Raw genomic sequence first — 24925 nt, 5'->3', positions numbered from 1 at the left:
AGCTTCCACCCACACTCTGGAGCCCTGTGGGAAGAGAGGAGGTGGCTGCAGACCAGGAGCTGGAAACCAGCTCTCCCTGTGCCACCACATTTAAGTGCAGAACATCCAGGGGCTTGAACTTGGCCTTTCACAGCCTTACAAAGGTGTATCTGTCAAGGTAGGAAGGTAGGATGTATAGTACACAATAGTTTATTAACTTAGTTAACTATCAAGGTATCTGGTTTATGAAACTTTATTCGTACTCCTGCACCAGGTCCTGCAAGCAGTAAAGGTGAGCTGATCTTGGCCTTAAAGAAAACTTCTTTCCCCACCAACAACTTTTTCTCTATTAAGAGGTAAGTGGGTAGTGGGGTGGGCACAGTGGCCCATGGCTTTAATCCTAACCACTTGAGAAGCAGAGACAGGAGGATTTCAGTTTGAGGGCAACCCAGGAAAAAGGTTAAAGACCCTATCTCAAAATAAAGGCCAGGCATGGTCCTGTGCCTCCGTAATTCCAGCAATGCAGAAGGCAGAGGTAGGAGGATTGAGGTTCAAGACTGGCTCCAGGCAAAAACTGAGACCCTATCTGAAAAATAATTAAAGCAAGGACCAGGGACATGACAGTGTGCTTGGCATGAGGCCCTGAGTTCAAACCTTTGGGAGAGAGAGAGAGACAGACAGATAGACAGACAAGAGGAAGTACTTCCATGCATAATGTGTGATGGCTACAGTCACATACTATATGATTTACATATAAGATTTAAGATTCAGAGACGTGAAGTAATTTGTTCCAGTGTCTCAGTTGGCTTTAGTGGCCCAACAAACTACCCCAAATTTGGGGTGCCATGAGTCCCTCTCCCTACCTCCCAAACAATTGCTGGGCTGGCAGTACTTCCAGTGTCCCTGGGCTGGCTCAGGGTCCTGCACTTCGTTGGAGAGTGGGCTGAGCTGGAGGCGCCCAATGACCTCTGTCACTTGTCTTTGGTTGGCACTGCCGTTGCTAGGAATGATGACAGTCCCTGATTTTGTCTAACTATTTACCATTTGTCTTTTTAAGACCTTATTCTCCTTGTTGTCTGGCTTAGTGCCCAGCACCTTATCTGATAATACTTAATAATATGCACTGAGTTCACTTAAAATCAGCGTGACTCTGGATGGGTTACTTAGCCAAAGTTTCAGCTCCCTGCTTGCAAAGTGGGGATAATTAGAGGACAGAACACATCAGCTGCTTTCACACTCAGTGCAAAGTTGGCCCTTGTTCACTATTCATGTGCCTGGAATGGACCCCATTAATGAAACCTGCCATGTTTTTAAACATGGGAGTAAAACCCCACTTGGGTTCTAGACAAACACTGGGCTCGCAAGTGCTGGAGTGGGGAAATAATTTCAAAATAGTTGAAATTCTAAGACAGCAGCTTAAAAAAAAAAGTGGTAAAGAAAACAAAGGAACAAACCAAGCAGAGTGGCACTGCAGCAGAGCTTTCTCCATTCATTTTTAAGATTCCACCTGGAGTTGCTTGGTTTTGTTGCTTGCTTTTTCCAGGATGGAAAAGTGTTGATTCCAGGCGGTCAGGCACGTGAGCCTAGTAAAGTGCGTGAGAGCTGCTGGCGCTCTGCCGGGACTGGACAGGCGGATCCCTTCTGCCTGACTTGGGAACCTCCCTGGGACCCCGCAGCTGGGGACCTTGCGCGCCCAGCACACCGCGGAGCGCCGCCTGCCCAGCGTGAGCGCGAGTGCTGCGCGCCCCGCCTGCTTCGCTTCAAGAACCTCGCCTCGGATCCCCAGCACGGAGTGCGCAGCGGTGGTCTCGTGAGCCATCAGCACCAAGTCTGCAGAGAGCACCCTGGGGTGAGGTTGAGGTAGCTCAGATTTTCAAGTAGGACTGGAGATGCTCTGGGTGAGCTGAGCTGGGGAAGCACTCTGGAAGCTTCCAGGCACAGCCCGAGGCGGTCTCAGCCTGGGATTCTTCCAGGCCTGGAGGTGACTTCTAGTCCAGAAGCCCTTCTAGGAGAGTGCCAAGCTATGGTGTCCTCTACCCTCTCAGGACAGGGACCTGCACATTCCTTTTCCTTTTCCGGGATCATCGCGTGTCTGTGGGCTGTTTTGATTTCATGGGTGCTGGGGTGGAGGGGAAGTGGAAGGTGCCATGGAGCCTTAATCTAATCACACTTGGAGGTGCTATTCTTTGAATAGGGGTTTGGGGGAACCAGAGGGAGGGGAGACAAGTGGAAGCAGCCCCCCTGCCCTGTGAATTCTGCCCTTGGGTCCTTGAAGGTTATCTTGGTGTCAAGGGAGAAAAAAGGGGCTTTGGAATAGGTACGGTCATAGCCCAACTCTGACTATGTAGTTGGTAACCTAGAGCAAATTATTTAAGCGGTGCAAGCCCCAGTCTACCAATGAACACGTTTTCTTTTTTAAATTACAGAATTGTTAGAAATAGAAATAACATATAGAAAGTGCTTAGCTTTTCAGTGAAAGGTAATTTTCCTTAAATAACTGTTGATGATGAACTCTGTGGTAGAAACAGAACAAGCAGCGTTTAAAACTCTGGCCAAATTATGGTGGTGCCTCATTTGTCACCTCTTTATCCTCTGTGTTCCCTGCAACCACAGTAGGTCCTAGTGGTGCTTGGGGCTTGAAGCTAAGGCCCCTGTGTTGGAATGCTAGTTCTAGAGTCTACCACTTGGGTGACATTGGGGAGGGCTCATCACTGAATGGGGAAGGAGGTACTCATTTTTACTCCGCCCACTTCCCCTTAAACATAGCTGTGTTTTACTTTTTTGGTGTGGAATAAGTAAGAATAGAGCTGTAAGGAGAATTTTTAAAATATCACAAAAATGCATTTTATTAACTTGAAAAATGACTTTTAAGAAAGTTGTCCAAAATGAGAATTGGAACACTTTTGGAAAAGTGCAGTGCTATTTTTGGCATAGGAAAGTCTGCACAGTTGTCCAGACCTTTCAGCCACTGGATTAGTGCACTGGATGCACTAGGTAGGCATCCCCAATTGTAGGAGGTCTGAGTTCCTAGCAAAAAGCTGTATCTTTTATAGGTGAGTGTTTGGAGGAGCATAACTGGATCCACAGAACATAGGAATCGAGCTTATAAGCCAGTTTACAGAGGGATTCTATTAGGGTGATTTTATAGCCCAGGAAATAAGTGGGCTTTGAATGACAGTTTGAATGACTCAGAAGAATGTTAGGAAAGCATGCTGGCTGGGTTTACCAGCTCATTCCCAGCAAAAAAATTAAAGCAGGCAGCAAACAGTATGATCAGATTTTGTTAATGAATTCATCTTTGTTTTGGGAAACATGATTGCTAGAGTAAAAACCACTCCCCTGGTATGCACAGCACAAGACAGTGAGAGAGGAAGGACATAGGATCTGCCTCACATGGCATCACAAACCCTATTATTAGCACCCAGGACACCTAAGGTAAGTAAATGGTTAATGACCCTCCTTCTTCATAGGAAGTATGGCTCATTTTAAAAAATAAGCATGATTGTTTTAGGTTAACATTCCTAATGAGTTTGTAATGTGGGATTTTCATGGCCTGAACTAAGAACATTAAAAACAAACTTATACAGGGAAGTTTCTCGTACTTAGAAAGGTGCCGCTAGAATTAGTTATTTAATATTTGTATTTTTTTAATGCCTAGAATTTACCTCAGTGTATATAGTGCTTGCTTAGCATATGCAAGGGCCTGTGTTTGAGCCGCAGCACTGACAAAAACAATCTCTGTTGATTTGGTAGAGTGTTTAAGCCTGGCAGAAAACTAAGAAGGACTTTACTTTCTTGGTCAAAACCAGGAATGGGAGTTTGAACTTTCATGCTTTATTTGTAATTTCACAGGTTTCAGTAATAATAGACTGAGGTCACAGGACAACAATTAGGTGCTTTTTGTATAGAATTCAGTCTTGTAAGCACAAGGGAACTAAAACCAGTGTACTGAGAGTGCTCTCCTCTAGAAGGTATTGCTCACTTAACCTTTTCTCTGTAGCTTAATTCTAGATAGTGACTGTCTTTAAATTGCTCAGATGTGATTACTGACCAAAATGTTTATTTGAACATCCTGAGACTAGCCCTTCCTCCTTTCCCTTTTGAGACTTTGTATTTCATACTCCTCTCTCAAGAAGACCTCTTGTCGTATTTTGCACGTGAATGGTTCTTTGGGGAGGAAGTAACCTAGCACCCATGAGATAGATTCTTAATCCACATTCATCCATTTAACTAATGAATATTTAATATTTCTCCTAATGTTTGGTTATGAAAATGTTCAACTGTTCAGAAAAGTTAAAGAATTTTGTGTCTCTTATCATTCAACTGCCATTGATGAGTTCCTATTATTTGCTTGGAGATGAGCTTTACAAAGCTGAAAAATGAAAAAGTCAGGGTAAAGTTAGGGAAGGAAAAAGGTTTTGATTTGTGCACACAGTTTGTGAAGGGGTTATGTGACTTTAGTGTGGAAGGTTATGTTGGAGTCACATTGTGAAGGACCCCGAAATGCCCAACAGCAGTGTCAAGACTGAATAAATTAAGGGCTGGAAGAATAGCTCACATGGTAGAGCTCCTGCCTAGCAAGGACAAGGCCCTGAATTCAATCCCCAGTACTGCCTATAAGACTGATCAAATGGGTAGATAAACAATTAGCGCTCCAGGGGTTTTGGAATGAGAATGTATGGAAGGAGAGAATGAAGGGCAAAACATTGAGGGAAATCTGACTGCATAGAGTTCTTGGAACAGAAAAAAAGTAAGGTGTTCTATTATTAGTGTTTTAATAGACTGTTCTATTCATAGTGTTTTATAGCCACAATTCTTAATAACTTGCAAGCATCACCAAGAAACAACTCCATATTAGTGGAGTGGAGTAAGTCTTTCCTACTCCTATTAAGGAAGGTATAAGGGGACAGTGGGGAATAAGGGGAGAAGGGAGAAAGTTACGGATTTTTTATGTAGAATTTTTACAGTGTATAGTGCTTTCTCTATGAAAGCCATTTCCGAATAGGAAGTCAGGCAATTTAATGAATCTTTGTCTTTCACAAGGCAATGTCCATCCTATGTGGAACCATAAAACCCTATTCCGATGATAACTGTATTTCCCAAAACAAACCTCAGGGTTGACACTTATTTAGATGCACAGTTGCCAAGCTTTTATCCACATTGAGCAATCCAAACTACCCCCTTCCCTTCCACTTTAATTCATTCCCAATGTGTTGAATACTTGCTCAGCTCTGTGTGGAATAATTGCTTAGCTTTGTAATCCTGTCTTATTACAATTAACCACTGGTGAGGCAAGAGATGTTGGGTTTGTTTAGCACCTGCTCTGAAGCCAGGGATTGTTTCAAGGTCTCTCAAGTAGATGGTCTTTCTAGGGACTGCCTTTGGTCTCGCTGCATGATCTCTCATATGTTAATCTACAACCATGAAAGGCATTAGGATTCCGCTCAGTTCTGGCAAGAGGTCTGCCCTCTTATCCTGTTTTGTTTTCATCCAGCTTCTTGAACTTTGCACAGAGGGCCAACCTCTGTCAGAAATGCCAATCCCTTCCTACTTCCCTCAGTTCAATAGTCATTTCATTAATTCTCCTGAAGATCAGAACTTCTACCCTCTGCTGATTTCTTTTAAGGGTGAAATGGGGAAAAAGTGTTTTCTGTCATTGGATTTAGCCTGTCGATCTTTTGTCTTTTCTCGTTACCCCACTTGTTTGTAACTAAGGCCCCTTTTTGCTTTTTATTTATTTTCCTTCCTTTGTGAGTATTTGGAGAGAGTGGGATAGGATCCCAACCCCCACAGCAAGATTACCCCAATGCACTCTGGTAGCCACAAGAATTGTGTTTTGTTTTCTTAATCCTTATTTGCTGATTTTACAAGAAGCCACTCGCAGAGTGAGCAACAGGAGTTACATTGCAAGTGGGATCATGACCCAAGGAGAACTTAGTAGTGCAGTGTTTGTTTGTATGGGGTTACAGAACCCAGTCCTTGCATCTGATTACAGTGCTTACTTGTCCAGTCTGCCTGGAGTTACTGGTTTTCCTGCATTTGTCTGTCTTCTTTTGTAGACTGAGGGCTCTTTGAAGGCAGGCATTGTCTCTTTTTAATCTGTAACTCCCTATAAATTTTAGTGAATTCTCTCACCCCCCCACCCCGTACACGTCCAGACTATCTCTAAGAATGGAGTGCTGTGCAAGGAGGCAAAATCATTTGTGTGAAAAAAAAGAGTGTGGAAGGGCCTGAAAGTTTCAATGGATCAAGAAATGTGGTTGTTTACTGTTGAAGGAGGGTAGGAAGGCTGTTGGGAAAGACTTGGCCTGGGGAAAAAGCCTCTGAGCTCCTAAATCAAATAGCAAGAAATATAGAAAGTTAAACAAGGATGAAGCCATTCTGAAAGATGGCTGGATCCTTTGATGGAGTTTATATGTGACACAGGGGAAAGGAACAGCCATAGCTAACCCTGAAAATGAAAGCTGTTCCTGCCTGAGTTTCTTGGTGAAGTTTGTTATTAGCCAGCAGCAAATCAACTGGAAATAATTTGTTTTGCTTTGTTCTCTCCTCTCTGAGTGTTGGAGTGTTTGTAGGATCAACTTGGCTTGAAGGAAAGTGGCCCTCTTGTGCCACTGTGACTCAATGACTTCCTGAACTCTCCATATGTTATTGTACACATGCACTGAAATGTGGAGTCTGCCAAATCTACACTTGTTTCAAAAAGACTTGCTGGAAGCGACTGCTGATGATTTGTTGATAGGGTTTTTTTGTTGTTTTTTTTAAATCCTTACTCAAAAACAATGTAATTAGACAAATTTTTGGCATAGACTCCAAAATAGCCTTTCTTGGGTGACTGGCCTTGCAAACACTGACAGAATCGTGTAGGATCTGGGCCTTCACCAAAGGCACAGTAGTTCTTTCATCAATGGGGCCATATGAATCATCACTGTGACTCAGAGTGTGCAGAAGTTTTATTTTGATCTTGTTGGGTGCTAGGTAGAATCCTACAAATTCCAAGCCAAGAGAGGATGATGGGACATATACAGCCCATCTAATCACTGAAATTCACAAATAAAGGAACTGAAGTGCAGGGGGGAAACAAATTGACTCACCCAAGGAGACAGCTGTTGACAAAGTAAAAGCAGGAATTTGAACTTGTGCAAAGCAGGAATTGTGACAGAGGACATCCTGTGACTCTTGGAATGATAAGGAGAACCTCAGCTGCCCTCCAGGGTCCAGGTTTGTCATTTCTTCTCTAAGTTTTATAGTCTCCTTATCATCTCTGTGTTTTCTCAGTACATATTTCAAGTGGATTGGTAAAGCCCACTGACCAAAGGCTACCAGGAACACACTTTGTAGAGAACATAAAAGTCTTACTTAACAAACGTGCAAAGTTTGTCTGTACTTTGGGTGTAGTGCAGTTTAGAATCGGTGAGCGTCAGACCTCCAGACTATAGATAAACAGCTGCCGCCAACACCAGAACACCATCTATATGGACAGGACTGATAAGGCATGCAACCAAGAAACGCCCAATATGGCGACACTCATGCTAAGATGTGATGATGTCTAGAGCAGTCTGCTGTGGACCCCCACCTGGGTTACACCCAAGGGTGTAAGCAATCAGCAGAGGACTTAATGACATAAGAGGGGAACTCCCTGGAGAAAAAAGACATATAAAAAGGGCACCTACTGAGGACCCAGCAGAGTGTGCTTTCCAGTGTCCTCCAATACTCATGAGCAACGTACACTAGCAGCAAGGGACTCTCTCCTGAATGTGCCTCTCCTTGTCAGAGGATCTCTTGCTCCTGAGTAAGAGAGGTCTTGCTGTGTAGTAGCTCTCCCTCCCTAGTGGATCGAGCTCCCAGCAATCTCAGCCTTAAACAAACTGACTGCTTGGTGGGGCTCCCTTGTGGGGCACAAGCCTTACCTGCTGCAGTGCCCCACAAGGCAACCGACCACGTGCCGTGACTCCCTCTTGGACCTTGTCAGTGTGCATTAGAGGACGAAAATAAAAGTTCTTAGGATAGTTTACAAGACTCCGCAATCTGCTCTCTCTTTACTTCATTAGATTCCACCCTGCTCTCTCTCCACTTTCTACGGATGCTTATATCTTACCTTTGTGTTGGTTATCTATTGCTGAAAACATAAATAGGAAGATGAGGGGAATAGAGACATCCATGTAACGAGAGGTTAAAGTCAATGTTGGAAGCACGCTTGGAGATTTGTGACAGTCCAGGCAAGTTATGCTGAGCACCTGGATTAGGTTGTAGCAGGAGGGCTAGAGGAGAGGGTGGATTTAGAAACATCTCGAGATTCTGTTGGTGGTTGGCTGTGTGAAGACAGTGAGAGGAAGGGAGATAGGTCAGGGACAAATCCTGGGTTTTTAGCTTTAGGACTTGACAGCATAGGGGATTTCCAACCGAGTCACAAAGTGAAGGAGGAAAGACAAATTTAGAGAAAACGATAGAAATTTAGTTCTTGAATTCTGCATTACTTGTCATTTTTGTCAGCAGAATACATATACATAGGTTTAAATAAGTCTAAGCAATATTATAATTCTTGCAGTGAGAAATTCTAGTCTTTGCCCTCTCATCTTTCCTTTCTCTCAGAGACCTCCTCCTACACTTTCACATATTTATGCTCATATTTACCTTCCTGATCTACTTTTTATTGCTTTAGAATTGTACATTTTATTAATTTCAATGTCTTATTCAACAAGGTAAGCATTTAGCACTTTGCATACCAAATCTCCCAAATTTCTTACCCTGCATCCTGTTTAAATGGTTACAGTTCTAAATTTTTGCTGTGTCAACATTCAGTGTTTATCTTATTATATAAGCATTGCTCACTGCTCAGCCAAGTGACTGTACTGTAATTATAATCCCTTTCTTGTACAGTTTTAAATCCTTCTTTAAGTTTCTATTTGCTTCTTTTTAGATTGTCCCAGATGCCTTTTTTTTTTTTCTGGTGGTACTGGAGTTCGAACTCAGGGCCGTGCATTTGCTGAGAGGGTGAAGGGGGGTGAATATGGTTGAAATACTTCATGTACATGCATAAAAATAGAACAATGAAGCCTGTTGGAACTGTTTTAAGGAGGGGGGAGAGTGAGGGGGAGTGAATGAGATGGTATACATTGTATGCATGTATGAAACTATCACAATGAAATTTTGTACAACTACTAAATGCTAATAAAATATTCTTCAAAAAGAAGGGGAGTTTGAATACTGATGGTAATATTGGAAGAGAACTTTTCAATGTATTCCTTTTGCCCCATTTGAATATTTGTTGCCATGTCTCTGCATTGCCTGTTAAATAGAAAAAAAAATATTCCAATATCCAAAGGGAAAAAGCACAGCATTCTGTTGCTTATTGAATGCAATGCCTTCTCTTATCTCCTTAAGGATATCTTTTGTTTTCAGAAAGTCATTCTCCATGCATTACTGTTTATTCTGAGGTTTTTTGTTTCTGTTGGTTTTTTTATTTTGGGGAGAAGGGGTTTCTTTTTCATGTGAATTTTCTTCCACATTGGAGTTTTCCCATGTTACTTTGCAGTCTATTACATAAGTATAATAAACTCAACTGCTAGTTGACACTCCATTGGGTTGAAGGGAACTGTCAGCAATTAGTTGATTACAGGGGTCTCAGGCATTTCCTTGGAGGATCCTACATGTCTATATGTGTAGGTTCTGCTCTGAGAGGATTCAGCAACCACAGAGAGGAATCCTTCAGTCTCCTGCACAAGGTGAGGGACAGAGATGGATGGTCCTTGTTGCCACCATCCCTAGTTCTGAGTGTGTCAGGGCTGGGTGACATGCAGACTCTTTTAGCTTTCAGTAGGTCTCTTCTACCCCACCTTTCTTCAGATTCCCAAGCCTAAAGTGTCTGGTTGAACTTTCTGAAGAATAACTTTTCTACAGGGTCAGTCTCTTCCCTGCTCTGTGAGCACCTTCACATTCTGTAGTAGCCAGAACTTTCTGTTGTTCTGTAATCTGAATGACTTTGTTTCTCATTCACCTCCTGCTTTCCTTTGCTGCATGCTCTTTGTTTACTTTCCATCTAATAACAACAAAAGTTTGATCTGCCTCATTCACTGTTGTCTCTCCTGTGTAATTGGGCCATGGGATTTATACATTTCAAAAATGCCTTTACTTTCATTTTAGGGAGGTTTCCTGTGGGAACAGAAGTAAATGAATACGTTCAGTTCACTGTGATGTTTTAGCAGGAAGGTTAGGTTTCATTTTGACATGCTGAGTTTAATAAAGCCAAGGGCATCAGGTAGAAAGGTTCAGTAGACAGTTGGGTAGATGAGCCTGAGCTTTTGAGAGGAGTTGTCATTCGGAATGGTGTCAGCAGAAAGTGACAGCTAAAATGACCACCCTGGAAAGTGTAGGGTGAGATAAGCTGTGGAGCAAGTGTGGAATTCTGGGAAATCCAGTGTTTAAGAGGAAAGCAGAGAAAGAGGGAAGTGTAAAGGGAAAATTTCTGGAAGATTCATGAAGGCACACACTACAGGAGCCAATGATAAAGTTGCAAAAGGGGCAATGTGAATATGTCAGAAAAGTCAACTGAGACTGAAATTTTTCTTTTGAATTTGGAAATAAGGAGATTGCTAATGTTTTTAACAAGTTGGTACAGACAGAATTCAGCAGGCAGCAGGTGAGAGACCGAAAATAATTTTCTGCTGACAGAAGCAATACCAGAGGGTGATTCAGCAGCTCAGGAACCAGACAAAATAGCTATTTTTATTCAGATTGCACAAAAAAACAAAAGACTGTTGCTTGTGTAATACTTGGTTGAAGTTTTAACTTTAAGCAGATCTTCTTAGAAACATAGTAATTTAATTCTGTGAAGGATATAGTATGTAATATCTCCAAACTTACCTATATAGGAAGGGGGAACCCTGGCTCACATAGCTCATTTTGGGAAATGCTGGCATAGGGGCTATAGGATGGTCTTTGGAGACAGATTAGGACTGGCCTCTGTTGGGAAGGAAAATATCTTTTCCTTACCCCTCACAAAGTTCATGACTGAGACCCCTATAACAAAGAAAAAATTAGCCAGAGAAAAGTATAGCAAATTTATTTACCATAATTTTTAAGTGACATGTCTTCAGAAAATGAAGTCCCAGAGACTCAGGGGAGACTTTCTATTTTGGTGGTCAGCCATGCAGAAGTATGATTGGAGGACCAAAGGGTAAGATCTAATTTAATAAACTAAAGAGAAGTCAGCAAGTCCTGCTCAGATTCCTTTTTGGGCTCTCTCTATGATATTCCTTTCTTCTGAGTAGAGACAAGACCCTCTGGAATGAGGGTCTTATGACCTGCTTATGACTTACCTGGAAGGTGAGTCAGAGAATTCTTTTATAGCCAGCTCCTAGGAGGAAAGATGGAAAGAAAAGGTGCTTCAGCTTCTGTTGACTTACCGTATTCGGTGTGCCTGGGTGCTGTATTTTGATGTGTCTTGTTCTGAGCCCTGACACCTCAATTCTTGACTCTACCACATACTACCTGTATGAACTTTGGGCAAGTAACTTAGGTTCTCTGAAGTTAATTTCTTGTCTACAAAATGGGATGATTATATTACCTACCTTTTAGGGGTTAGAAATAAAAACTTTGAAACAATTAGCCCAGTTCTTTGTACATGGGAAGTATTCTATAATTGGTAGCGATTAGCAGTATCATTCTCGTAATAATACCTTTGATCATGAACATGATATTCCCATTTTAAAACTGTCACTAACACTTGGGAACATGTACACTTTTACTTCCCAGTCCCCTGTAGCCCCACTCCCAACTCTCCTCTGGGTAATAAATCTCAGTACTGCAGTGTCAGATTATATTTTTTCTTTCCCCTTCCTGGTTCTTCTCATCCTCTGCCACATAACTAGTTTGTCTGCCGCTCCCATGTGTTCAAGGATATGGTGGCAGGCATAGTGACAGCTAATTCATTAGAGTGATTAGACACTAGATCTCACGCCAGAGGTGCGGCCTGTGGAAAGGAGATAAGCATGTACATGTCAGGACCACTTCAGCCAAAGCTTGCCCTTAACCTTGTGTGTCATGTACATGTCGTCTCTGGGAAGAGAGCTTCAAATACCAATTTTAGAAATTAAAATGATGCCTAAGCTGAACATGAATATCAGGCCCCTCAATAAATGTTTTCTCTACCCATTCATTTGCATGGAAATTCTTTAAGGAAATAGCTAGACTTGGGTTGGTATTTAATTCAGGATTACACAATAGTCCTTTATTATAGAGTTCAAATGCTTTTAATATGCTTGAGTTCTTTTGAGAAATAAAGTGAACCTTTCTTAAACAGTAGAACCACTTTCTTGTATCTTTCTTTTATTATAGATTTCATGGAAGTATCTGCTACTAGCTGGCTTGTTTTATTTTGCTTTTTGAAATTTTTTGTATCATGTTGAGAATCTGCAAGGCAGTTATGTAAGGGAGTCCAAATAACTATTTCAATTGCAGCTATAATATTTATTACATGAAACTTTTCATTTAGTTATTTTTTTACAAGATTGGAAGGAAATTTGTTTCATAGCAAAAATATACACTCAAGGGGTGAGTGTTGGGCGTATTTTTAGGCAGTACTGGGGTTTGAACTCAGGACTTCTCACTTGCTAAGCAGGTGCTCTACCACTTGAGCCATACTATGACTTCTTTGATTGAATTAGTTTATAGTCTAAAATAGAGAAAGGGGACCACAGAAGGCTGGCTCAAATCTTTGCTCTTTGCTTCTTTGTCCTCATTCTGGAATTTTTGATTCTTTTTTCACTGATAGAACACACATGTTCTGATGGCTTCTTCAGGTTTCTTTTCTTGAGGCCCCTTGTGTGTTGCTGTTGCTTCCATGCAGAAGCATCTAGGCAGGAGCTTTCCTCTTGTCCCTTCTGCTGGCCATCTCCACTGGAATTATAGTCTGAGCTGATGGGAAGTAGTGTCCAGCAAGCTCAGTTTTACAGATAAGGAACTTGAGGCAGATGTGTGTTTGACAGCTGACTCTCTGAGGGGGAAAAGCCCTCGTATCCTATTTGCTGATTTCTTTGGTGTAAATTCTGCTATTACATCTGCAGTCAAGCTATCAACATGACCGCTGAACATAAAATTGGAAAAAGTTGCCCAGAAACAAACTATTAGATAGTCTGTCCCTTTGACAGATTGAAAAACATGTCTCTGGATCTCAGATTTTAGTAAAATGTAGTGAAGCAACTTAGGAAGTGATGGGTTATGAGAAATTTCTTAACCACTATTTTAAAATACAACTCATTCCATAGTAAGGTTTTATTATTTAATTTTAAACAATGTCTGTGTTGAACAACTGGCTGTCAAAGTTCCTGAAAATTTAACTGTCAGCTCTCTTGGATGGGTCTGGCACACCAGGTGGGACTCAAAGAAGTTGCTGTCTTGTCAAGACCCACTGTGGTTTGGCAGAACTGGCATTAATAGTTGTCTCTGGAATCTGAACTTCCCTAGAAGTTATCTGTGTTTCTGTTCATTCATTTGTTTATTTATCACATTTTCCAACAATGTATGAAAGGAGTGATTACCAGCTCCTGTTTTCTGTTGAGAAAATAAAAGTTAGAATACTTGAATACTCAAAGGTGGACAGCGGGAAGCAGATTAGATTTAGAGCCATAGATGAATCCTGGCTTTGAGTCTTCCCCACACAGCTCAACAACAGTGTAATCTTGATCAAGTTAGCAACTTCCCCAGGCTTCAGTTTTCTAGTCTGTTAGAAGAAGAAATTGGACCACATGAACATGGAATATCTTGTGTAGGTCTTAGAAAAACATGGTCCATTTCTTAGATCCATCAGTTCAACAAGTATTTGCTTAATATCAATTATGTATATACTTGGTATGGAATCTAGGCAGGATTAAATACAAATATAATAATAATTATTAACATAACAGCAAAGCCTTCTAATTTATCAAAGAAAAACTTTACCGAGACTCTGAGGTTCTGTGGCTTTAGGAGATCAGCACACAACTCAGCAGAATGTTAGAGAAAGAATTAACTTGTTCTAGAAGAACAATCAGAACCTTATTCCTAGGAAACGCAAGAAGTCAAAACCAGGTAGTGATAAGGAATAAGGAACAAGCCCTGTTTTTACATGTCTGTTACTTGATTCATTGTATTTTAAGAAAAAGCAAAAGCAATCAGATAACTACTTTTATTCCGATTAGAAGACTGATTATTGTAGAAAACTTTGAAATTCATAAGAAATGTAAAATAAGGAGAAAGTACTACATATCCAATCTTGTATTCTGCTTTTCTTTATCTTATACTTTATAGTGTTCTCAGTAGAGTAATTTCCATTGCTGTATATAATTCCATTTTTGGTGTGTAACTAACTTAAAGTTATCTGATGTCTTATTGTTGTACTTTAAATTGTTGACAGTCTTTAATATTCTAAAAGACACTGGGATAAATAGCTTTGTTTAGTATCAAAAAATTGTACATTGGATGCATGGTTTCCAGCTGTGATAATTAAGGGTTAGTAAGAGAGTTTTAGTAAATAATGTACTTTTGAGTTTTATTTGATTCTACTATTATTGTTTGAATTTTATTCTGTTTCTAAACATTTGTTAATAGGAGCATTTTGCCTGCATCCTTCCATGTGATATATTTGAGCTAGATATAGCAACAATGTTTTTATATTATTTGAAGCAAATATGATGAAGTATATGATTAACAGGTTTTTTTCACTCTCACTGGGAAATAGCTTCTGTCTAGTACCGGGTTTATTAGTTTATAAAGTGTTTGATAAATGTTTAGTAAATAAAACCATTCGAGCTAATTTAGAATAAGCAAAAGCATTTGAGAAGAGTGTTTTTAAAACCCATTCCTGGGTTCATGGTAATGGCTTGCTGTGTCATTAGGAGAGATGACAGCTGAGCAAAGCTGAGGAATTCTGACTGCTAAATGAGGACTGTGAAAGGAACATGTTGTTGTTCTAATTCACCTACATGGGAAACCATGACTTGAATAGTTACCTGATTAAACATTAATGAGATCTACTAAATCAACCTAACTCTTATGTATTAGATTTATGTCAATTAAAACTAGACCAGTTTTGCCTCTTTCTTTAACATCTTTGAGTCAACCTTTGCTTACTGGGAAGCACTGTGACTTATACTGGTTATCTAAATATTAGTGGCTCCATTAAGGGGGTGGAGGTTTGCTCTGGAAGACTGGAAAATTACATGGCAGAATTGGTTTCTTGTTTCTGCCCCCCGGGGAAGGGGGAACCCTCTTACTGGAAGAGTTTCTTTCATTATCATTTTACCACCAATTTTTTTAAAAAATAAATTACAGTAGAATTGTTGATTTTGAGGCATTCTTTGAAAGTAGCTATACTATTAAGCCATCAGTATAATAAGTTTACATAATTTAAAAAGTGTCTTAGTGCCATAGTAACCATTACCCTTGATCTTCTTGGGGACTTAATTTCAGTTTCTAAATTCAATTTGTTCTTTATTACAGTCAATAATAGGCGAAAGCATGTTTTCAGCAACATACTGTATTTGTGTAGGCTTATTTACATTCAGTATGGGGAATTTTATTAAGTAATCCTGAGAGACATGACAAGGGTCATATATTCAATCAAATTATGATTATAAACTTTTATCTTGATGGAGAAAGGTTGCTGAAAAGCTTTTTAAACTTGCCACAACCAATATTTTCATATTATTGCAAATTGGATTGTGTTAAACATTGTGGTTAACAGACTTTTACACACTTTGTACATTTAAGATGCTCTAATGGCTTGGCAATTTAAGGCACTGAAAATTAAATTAGGTATTGTATTTGCATAATTGTGTGTTTCTTTTTGTATCCAGAAATCTGAGTGATGGGACATCTATTCATTTGATGTATTTTATTTAGAAGTTAGAGCTAAGAACTGGAATCATGCTTATATAGCACTGGTGTAACCATCACAAGATACTCAGCAGGGTTGAAACTAGGGGAAGGCAAGAGAGGCACCTGTCTCAGGTGGAAAATTTGAGAGAGCATCACAAAACCCCAGTAATCAAATTAAATAGTATTTTATGCAGTATTTTAAAAAAATTCATGTGATGAAAAATATATGGTGGAAAAAATAAGTCAATATTTTAGATAAAAACAGAATTCTATCTAACATGTACTTTACTCACCTTCCCCTTAGTCCTGGCCCTAACTGAGGCCAAGTCCTGGTTTCTTTACTTTCAGGTCTTCAATGAGATAATCCATTGAGTCACATTTTCCTTATCTAAAATTGGTGACACTCGTTCCTACTTTCCTGGTGGAGTTATTAGGAGATTCAAATCAGTGAAAATACATGGAAAAACACATTGTGAACACCATTTATAAATCTATGTTTAAGTTCAGATAACTCATCACATCATTTTAAGCCATCGTGCAATTAGCCAGATGATTACTCTTAGCAAACATAAGATCTGAAGATCTTGGAAATTTTTGTTGGAATGCTTTGTTTGCTAATGAATTTTGAGGCTTAATTTCTTGAGTTTAATTATCAGGTGGGAATAGAAAATAGGATCCTGCCTTTCTTCCTTTTTCTTTTTTTGTTGTTGAATATAAAATTTGCTGATTTATAAGAGATAGAGGAAATAGCCAAAAATCCATTGCTTCTTCTAAGTTAACCTACACGGTGCCCAACCTACAGGTAGACACCTGAGGTCTCACCTTTGCCAAGCTGTCCCATGATGCCTTCCCTGTTTCTCGCATCTGACTGAGTTCTACATACCTTCTATTCACTTTGACCTTGGTAAGGCCTTCCTAAGACAGCTTGTCTGAAGTGTGCTCTCAATGCTCTCTCCTCCTCTAGTGACAGACAGAATGGTTTCTGTTACTCATTTGATGACCAGTTAGAGTCCATGTTGACTTTAGGCATTATCTAATCCTCTTTACTTTCCAAATCACATTTTTTTTGGTGGTGCTGGGGTTAGAACTTAGGTATTATTAGGCAGGCACTCTACTGCTCGAGCCACACCTCTAGCCCTTTTTGCTCTGGTTATTTTGGAGACAGGCTCTTGATTTTTGCCCAGGCTGGCCTGGACCTCGATCCTTCTAATTTAAACTTCCCACCATAGCTGGAATGGCAGGCATGCATCACCATGTGGCCCCACCCCTGCCCCGCATTGAGATGGGACTCTCATGAATTTTTTGCCTGGGCTCTCCTGGAACTAAGATCCACCCTAGCTCAGCTTCCCATGTAGCTTGGGATGACAGGTGCCCCCAGTACCTAGTATCCAGATCACATTTTTAAAAACATAACCTGTTTTCCAGTTACATTGTTAGATTCCAGTTACATTGTTAGATTGTGAAGGTCAGGATGAGTAGGGATTGGGTCCCTCTTTCACCATAATATCTTTGCTGCTTAGGAAAGGGTCTTTGGGGAGAGGGTTTTTTTTTTGTCTTTGTTTCTTTTTTGGTGCTGGGATCGAACCCAGGGCCTCACGCATGCTAGGCAAGCACTGTAACACCGAGCTACATCCCAGCCCAGGAAACGGTCTTTATACACAATGAATTTTTTTGATTGAATAAGTGGAGTTCTTGTATGTAAAAAGGCTGGGCAAAAACTGATTATTCTTTTGTTTCATTTGTGGAATATGTTGTTTTCATTTTAGATCCAAAAGAGATAGTTGGTGCCATGTGGAAGGTTTTGTTGGTGCTGCTGATGGTCAGCTCCACCGATGGGCTATTCCGCTCCATGTACCGAAATACTCGGGTTTCCGTGCCACGTACTGGAGATGCAGGACAGCCATTATTTCTCAGCCCTTATATTGAATCTGGGAAGATCAAGGAAGGTGAGTTTAAGTCAGAAAAACCACTGGATTATTTCCATGGATTTCTAAAGCACTTGTTCCATAGGATGCAAAATACATTTCAGTATTTTTACTCAATAGTTTTATTTCAAATATTAGTGATTTGATGTCATCTGAGTTTTGAGCTAAAATGAAAGTCAGAGCTGGGTTGTTTATGTGGTTGAGTTGTGCATTTCTATGTATAATAGTAGCAAGTGCCTGTGCCCAGTAGACATTGGCAAGGCCACTACCAACCTTAAAACTTACTCATGTCAGTGGGGCATTCTGCATGAACCCACTTACGCATCTCAGTAAAAAGGGATGTATGCACATCGCACATGTGAAAACGAAAACAGAGAAGGCGGACCAGCTTGCCAAAGTTCACCCAAATGCCACCTGGTAGATACAGGCTTCATACCCGCACAGCTTTCTTCCATCTACTTGGCTGTGCCCCCTCACCTGCCAAGTTACCCACACAGCCTAGGCCTCAGTTTCCTTGTGAATAAAATGAAGGTGTAATAGCTTACCCAACCTGAGGAGATGTCATGAAAATCCAATTGGAAAAAGCAGGTGAAAACTCTTTGGATCCTGTAAATCTCTCTGCAAATATTGGTGTTTGCAGATGACTTTATTTATAGATTGTGAGCTTTCCTATTATAATTGTTAATAACAAACAGGGTTTCAATTGGTGCTATTAGAGACTGCAAGGTGTTACATGCATCTGCTCTTAACGCTTGTTTGATCTTAGGTAAGTCACCTTGTAGATAAATGACTCCATCTTTTTTTCTTTTCAGGGACCTCAATAGACTTCTGAACTATAAAGTTGTATAGGAAGCTATTTTGAAGGAGTTGTTTATAAAGAGAAGCAGAGAAATGGGGTGGTGGCCAGAGGTTTCACTGAGGTCAAGGAAGGTCTTTAATGGAATAGAAGCATGTGTATGTTTGTTGATGAAAATGATGAGTGGACTTGAGTGAGGAGAGCATTGATTGGAGACTATGTTTAAACAAGAGAAAGACATGGAGGGATTGGTGCTTGCTCAGGAGCCAGAAGTTACTCTGGATAATTTATGTACCAGCTTACCAGCTGCAGAATTTGTGCCTGTGCAGCGGGTTAGCTGGTACATAGGATGAGAATGATACTGGAAAGTTTAGGGAAATGATCATTTTAAATATAGAAAATAAATCTAAACAATCTATAAGGAAATTTAAAATAAGAAAATTTCATTTGAAGTGTTCTTATAGCCAATAGAATGGGATCACTTCTGTTTTCTTTAAAATCAAGGTATTTTCATATTTTAAGGGTGTGTTTGAGTCTTGCTTGTATGTCTTTTCCTGAAATACACATTGGGTAAGATTTCACCATCTCTTTACTAAGGGAAGGTGAATGACCTTTGATAATGTATCAGTGTATTCTAAAAATAACTCATCGCCAGGCCCTGATGGCTCTCGCCTATAATCCTGGTTACTCAGGAGGCAGAGATCAAGAGAATCACGGTTCAAAGCTAACCACAGGCAAATAGTTTGAGAGACTCTATCATGAAAATGCCCAAAGTGAAAAGGATTGGTGGAGTGGCTCAAGTGGTAGGGTGTCTGCCTAACAAACCTGAAGCTCTGGGTTCAAATCCCAGTACCACCAAAAGAAAAAGGACTCATTTTTACTTGTAGAAAGGTCATGAAAAGATGGTTGCCTGACCACACGGGCTGATTAAGATGAATCTGAAATATCACCACCTCAGACTACCACATTGGGTCATGTGGGCTCACTTGCAGTCATTTCAGCTTCCTCAGTAAGTGTGGTACCGATGACTTAGTTCTGCTCACTAACAGTAAATCACACCAAACCTTTAATTTAGAGCTGAAAGGGAATTAAAGTAAGCATCATACCAAATCCTACCAATCCACATATGAAGACATCAAGGCCCAAATACCTTACGTTACATGCCCAAGGGGATGCAGTTAATAGAGATGGAGTAGCTGAGACGGGTGTAGCACCCAAGCCTGACTTCTGCCAGAAAGTTTGCCTGTTGTAATTTATTTTCATTTGTTTGAGAAGCTTGTGGCCTTCTGAAGTGACCAGGTATACACATATGAAACAATTAAAGAGTAAAGCAGTGCATACTAAAGTACCAAAAGATTCCCTCCGAGGTAGGTGAGCAGGCATTTTGAGAAGGAAACTGTTGGTTGACATAATTCAGGGAGAAAAATAGTGGTAGTTGTAGTAGCAAAAATAAATAATGAACATTTCACTATTATATTCATAGTACCTAGCACAGTACCTATATGTAATAGATGCAATTTAATTTTGGGTCCTATCCATGTGGCATGCATCATGTTTTATATCCATTAACTCATTTAGTCCTCAGAGCAACTCTAATGAAAAGTGTGTAAGTGTTGTTCCCATTTGTGGATGAGAAAACTGGGGCTTGTTAAAACTAAGTATCTTCCGTACAGGTGTAAAACTAGTAAGTAGAAGAGGTTGAATAATAACCTATGCCTGCCAGCCCCAGGGGCTATTCTATGAGCCACTGTGCAATGTGACCAGCTCCAGACTGGAGGGTGTTGAGTAAGATTTGGGTAAATAGAGAAAGGGCTGTATGCATACTGAATGAGGGAAACAGCTTAAACAAAGGCGTTAAGCATGGGTGACTATGCTGTGTGTCCCACATGTGGTAGAACCAAGTGAAAGGAATATTGTGGAAACCACATCTCTGATTTTTTGTTGTTGTTTATGAGCATTTCATGGCTATAGGCATAAGTAGAACTGGAGAAAGATTCCCAGGGAGATGGTTTCATCTTCTGTACTATGCCAAGCATGGTGATAGTTCTCTTTGAGTGACAACATATACTAAACCTGCGTGTAATGTCACTTTCTAAAGTTGTGTTATACAGTCAAGATCTTTGAATGGAATTTTAAGTGGCTGATCCAAAGTCAGTGCATCTGGGTATTCAGATGCAGCCTTGACAACATAATTAAGGATAATTTTATTCATCCGCTTTGCTGAAAGTTCAGGAAGCTCTGGACAGATGGTCAGCTCGATCCCCTAAATCCCTTTTGTTTATCGAGTCTGTCAAAACCCTAGGAATGTGAGTCTTAATGTCATAACAGAACATTTCTGAGATGAACAGTAGTTCACAAAATGACAAGAGAAATTTTTATTTTTTTTTAATCCCCAATTAGCTAGCTTAATGTTATGTAATTGTAATTGCATGTTTATTTTCTCTCCAGCTAGAATAAATCTTTACTTTCTGGAATAAAAGCAATGCAGGAGGCAAATTTTAACATGTTTACAAACAGTACATTTTCACAACTTTAAAGATTTTGTTCCAGTCCTAATTTGTTATTACTTATTGTCTGTCCTGGGGATGACCTGACTGTTTGTGAATTTGATGTGCACTCTGACTGGTTGGGTCAAACCCTTCTTTGGCCATTATCCAATCATTTAGAAAGTGTTAATGTCACAAACAGATAACAGCAGTTAATAGCAAAGAGGAAGCGAAATCACTTCAAAGAAAACCTTTTCCTTTTTTTAAAAACTGTTTTTTAAACACTTACATGATGAGTCACAGTGCCAAAAGATAAAAACTCCTACATCTTAGGAGTTTGTTTTGTACATTCCATTAATAGACTCTGGAAGGATGAACAGGACATTCAAAAATATATTTTAAAAAATCATGTTAGTTGAAAGAACTTTTTATTATTTTACTGTAATTCAATGAATGGAAATTTGAAATGTGAAACACTTTTTTTATGGACTAGAGAGAAGGACCTCTAAATTTAAGCTATCAACAAGATCCATCTTCCTTGGGGGGGGGTTGTAGAAATAAGCTAATCCTAGTGTAAGGTCAGGGTGGCCTGTTGTAGGTTATTCACATACATACTTACTCACGTGGCAATCCATTCACTAACATTCATTCATTAAAAAATATTTCTTGAGTATCTTAAGTGTGTGAATCAGCATGCTAGATCCCATGGGTCAAAGATAAATGAGACAAATTCCCTGCTTGCCAACAGCTCCAGATGGAGGACGGAAGGGGTGGCATGTACCTAACTACCAGGTAGCAGAAAGTCAATCTTAGCATCCCCAAAGGGAGGGACAAGTGAACCTCTGAATCAATCTAGGGCAGGCCAGCAGACCCTGTGCTGAGCTGGTCTCCGAGACAGATTGATTCAATCAGCTCTTGCCCATATCCCATTTTCTCAGCTCCTTTCTATTATATTTTCTCTTTTTTCTCATTGTACTTGGACCTCTCTCATTTTTCTCTGTTTTCTTTCTCAAATTCTCTTCTGCCCATTTACCTCTCTCTCTAGTCTGAATCTCAGCCATTTCTAATCCTTAGCTTTTATTCCTTTGTCCTTTTTTGGGAGGGGGGCAGGAAGTGTCTCTGCTTGATTTTGAGAAGATTAATGGTTTTGTTGAAAATATTTTAAAAGCTGTTCAGCCCTGGATGGTGATCTTTCTTTGGGTTAATGAAAAGTAGAAGTCAAGTAGGAGACAGGAAGAAACGACAGCTGGAGGGAAGAGTGGGGGGGAGGGCGGTCTAAAGAGAAAGTCAGCAAGCACCTCGCTTTCTCAGACACTTCGCTTTTCTTTCTTTACAATCCACCCTTCTCTTTTTCCTTTGCTGTTTTCTGATGGGGAGGCATCTGAATCCTTTTGCTGCTGCTATAATTAAATATCACAGATGGCATAATTTACAATGAACTAAGGTTTATTCTATTCATGGTCTTGAAAGCTGAGAAGTCCCCATGGATTAGGGACCTACTCTTACAGCTTCATTTAACCTTAATTACCTTCCAAAGGCCCTGCCTTCAAATACCACAGTCAGATTAAGTTTTTGCCCCCTTGATTACATTTCAATGTGAGTTTTGATGGAGACATTCTAGCCATGACAGGAGGGACAGGAGTCCCTGGGAACGGAACGAGAAGAGCTAGAGTTTGGATGAGCAACCTACCCTGGGAGAACTGGGCTGAGCCTGACGAAGGCGAATCTTCCAGACTTCTGGACTTCATTTGTGGTGGCCCACAGCTAATGATAACCACACCTCCCACTGACCAGACCCTTAGTACATGTCCACCTCCCTGCTGGGCACATTCATAAACAGTTTTTCATTTGATCCTCCTGGAAAACATGTGATAGGGAATCAGTGTTTAATGAAGCCACTTCTGGAGGCTCTAGTCAGGATTCCAAGTTTGTCCAACCAGGAAGCCCACACTCTTCTTCTATGCCAGCCCAGCAGGACCCTCAGGCCTCTGCCCATTGAAGCACTTCCTTTGTCCCCACCACCACCTCTGTTCCTAATCAGTGCAGGCACTTCACAGATGACAGTAGCTCTGTGTACTGGCTTGTCTTTACAGGTTTGCACACAGGGACTCTTGTGTTTCTGTGGACACATAGGAGTCCAACTTTCATAATGGAAGCTGAAGCATAGGGAAGCTGGGTGCCTAGCCATAGGGCTACCCAGCTGGTCATAGTGACTAAGCTCAGCAAAGTACTAGGGAAAAGGAACTGTATTCCAGCAGAGCCCATTTAAAAGAGGAACTTGTGCCCTCAAAGCCACAGCATGCTGGGGACAGTTGAGCAACTAGCTGTGAGGGTCAAAACCCTGATTTGTAGCACCGACTCCCTTGGGCATAAAGGATCTCACTGAGGCTGATTTCTCTGATGTGGTAGAGTTGGGAAAGGTGTTTGCACAGTCTCATAGTTGGTGGCATGTGTGGAGGATCAAGGTTCGGGACCTCCTAGCCAGTCTCTAACTTACAGTTTTTCTTGAGCGATCACTCTTTACTTGAACACATTCTTGTCTCCTCATCCATACAAAGTGCCCCTTCTACTGAGTCCCCTACACCCTACTACTTTCTGTTTCTTCTTCACTCCTTTTCCTAATCACTACATCTCCCTCTTCCTGGCACTTAACACCTTATGACTAAGTCTAGGGAAAAACCCTGTGGCAGGATGGGGGTGTGAACATCCCTGCAGTTGGACTGTTAGGTGTACATACCAGTTCTACTTCGCCAGCTGTGCAACCCTCGGCAAATTACTAAACCTCTCTGTGCTTCACTTTCTCATCTGTTAAAGTGGGGATAATAATTACAGCTCTCACATAATGTAAAGTCCTTGGTACTGTAACCTTGTAGTTGTTAGCTCTTTCTGGTTTTGTTTTCTGGGCATCCTCAACTGTCTGAGCATTACCTCTTTCTACCTTCCCATCCCTGTCCCTTGGCTGGCATAAGAAAATCATGACCTCTGCCCTCTACGACTTCCTTATGGTCCTATTTGGCTCTCCCTGAGTAGTCACGAAGTCACCCTCAGGCTCTTGCCTGCCTCTCCCCTCCATTTCCCCCTCCCCCAGTCACCATGTACCTCATCCACTGCACTTAACAGACATGGCAGGCACTTGTCTTCATGAAAATGAGAGAGTGGGGAGCACAGGCCTCCCCAGGACAGAAGGACAGCCCTTCCGCTGTACTTTTTTTCCCTGCACGCCACCTCTTTTAGGCCAAGTGACTTTATCATTCCCCTTTCCCTGTGGCCCAGCGTGAACACCTTGCTTTACTGAGATGATTTTCTTTTCTTATTTAAGCAAAAACATCTTATACAGCTCATAAAATATTTTTGGATCAAACCCCCTAAAAGGCTTAAAACTTTCTCTTGTCCTTGCATCTGTGGGATAGGAGGGAGGAGGCAAGAATTTGCTGTGTTGCTACCTCTCCTGCCAGGTCCCTCAGAGCCTTCCTGATCACCTCAGACCACATCTGGCTGCTGGAGGAAGTCCCACAGAGGCTGAGAAGGTTTGTGTGGTATTTTCTTCTAATCCTTGGGTAAATTTTTTTTTCTCTCCACTAGGGAAAAAACTGAGTTTGGTCAGTCCTTTTCCAGGAAAGAACGTGAAGAGTTATGCTGGCTACATCACTGTGAATAAGACTTACAACAGCAACCTCTTCTTCTGGTTCTTCCCAGCCCAGGTAGGCCCATGAAGGCACCCAGCCAATGGGCTCAAGAGCTGGCCAGGCCATTGGCTCCAGGGGGAAAATGTTAGCCTACAGACTCACAGCTTTAAAAAAAAAACAACACCTTTTATATTTTTTGTCTAAAAATAAGTGCTAGCATCTCTGCCTGCGTGGCATTCCTGTTTACAGGCAGGAAAC

General features: G+C 40.8%; 1 protein-coding gene across 18 annotated transcripts in view; it reads left to right on the top strand.

Moving 5' to 3' along the window:
* The first annotated feature begins 311 nt into the window (after window positions 1-311).
* Window positions 312-24925, top strand: part of Cpvl (carboxypeptidase vitellogenic like) — a 135977-nt gene continuing 111363 nt past the window's right edge. For 3 of the 18 annotated variants that reach the window (XR_012445258.1, XM_074065201.1, XM_074065204.1), the window contains exons 1-3: window positions 9536-9704; window positions 17601-17780; window positions 24624-24742. Coding sequence is in view for 17 of the 18 variants with exons in the window: in XM_074065201.1 (XP_073921302.1) it covers window positions 9638-9704; window positions 17601-17780; window positions 24624-24742 (366 nt within the window). In the remaining variant the exon portion in view is untranslated. Of the gene's footprint in view, window positions 336-1689; window positions 1840-2916; window positions 3415-7549; window positions 7772-9533; window positions 9705-16636; window positions 16739-17600; window positions 17781-24623; window positions 24743-24925 lie in introns of those variants that run through there. The other 15 variants (XM_074065206.1, XM_020157035.2, XM_074065209.1 and 12 more) reach the window with 15 other exon arrangements.

The sequence above is a fragment of the Castor canadensis genome, chromosome 2 (assembly GCF_047511655.1).
Source record: "Castor canadensis chromosome 2, mCasCan1.hap1v2, whole genome shotgun sequence".
NCBI classification, from domain to species: domain Eukaryota; kingdom Metazoa; phylum Chordata; class Mammalia; order Rodentia; family Castoridae; genus Castor; species Castor canadensis.
The sequence above is the reverse complement of the archived record's forward strand: the minus strand, read 5'-3'. Positions and strand labels throughout refer to the sequence as shown.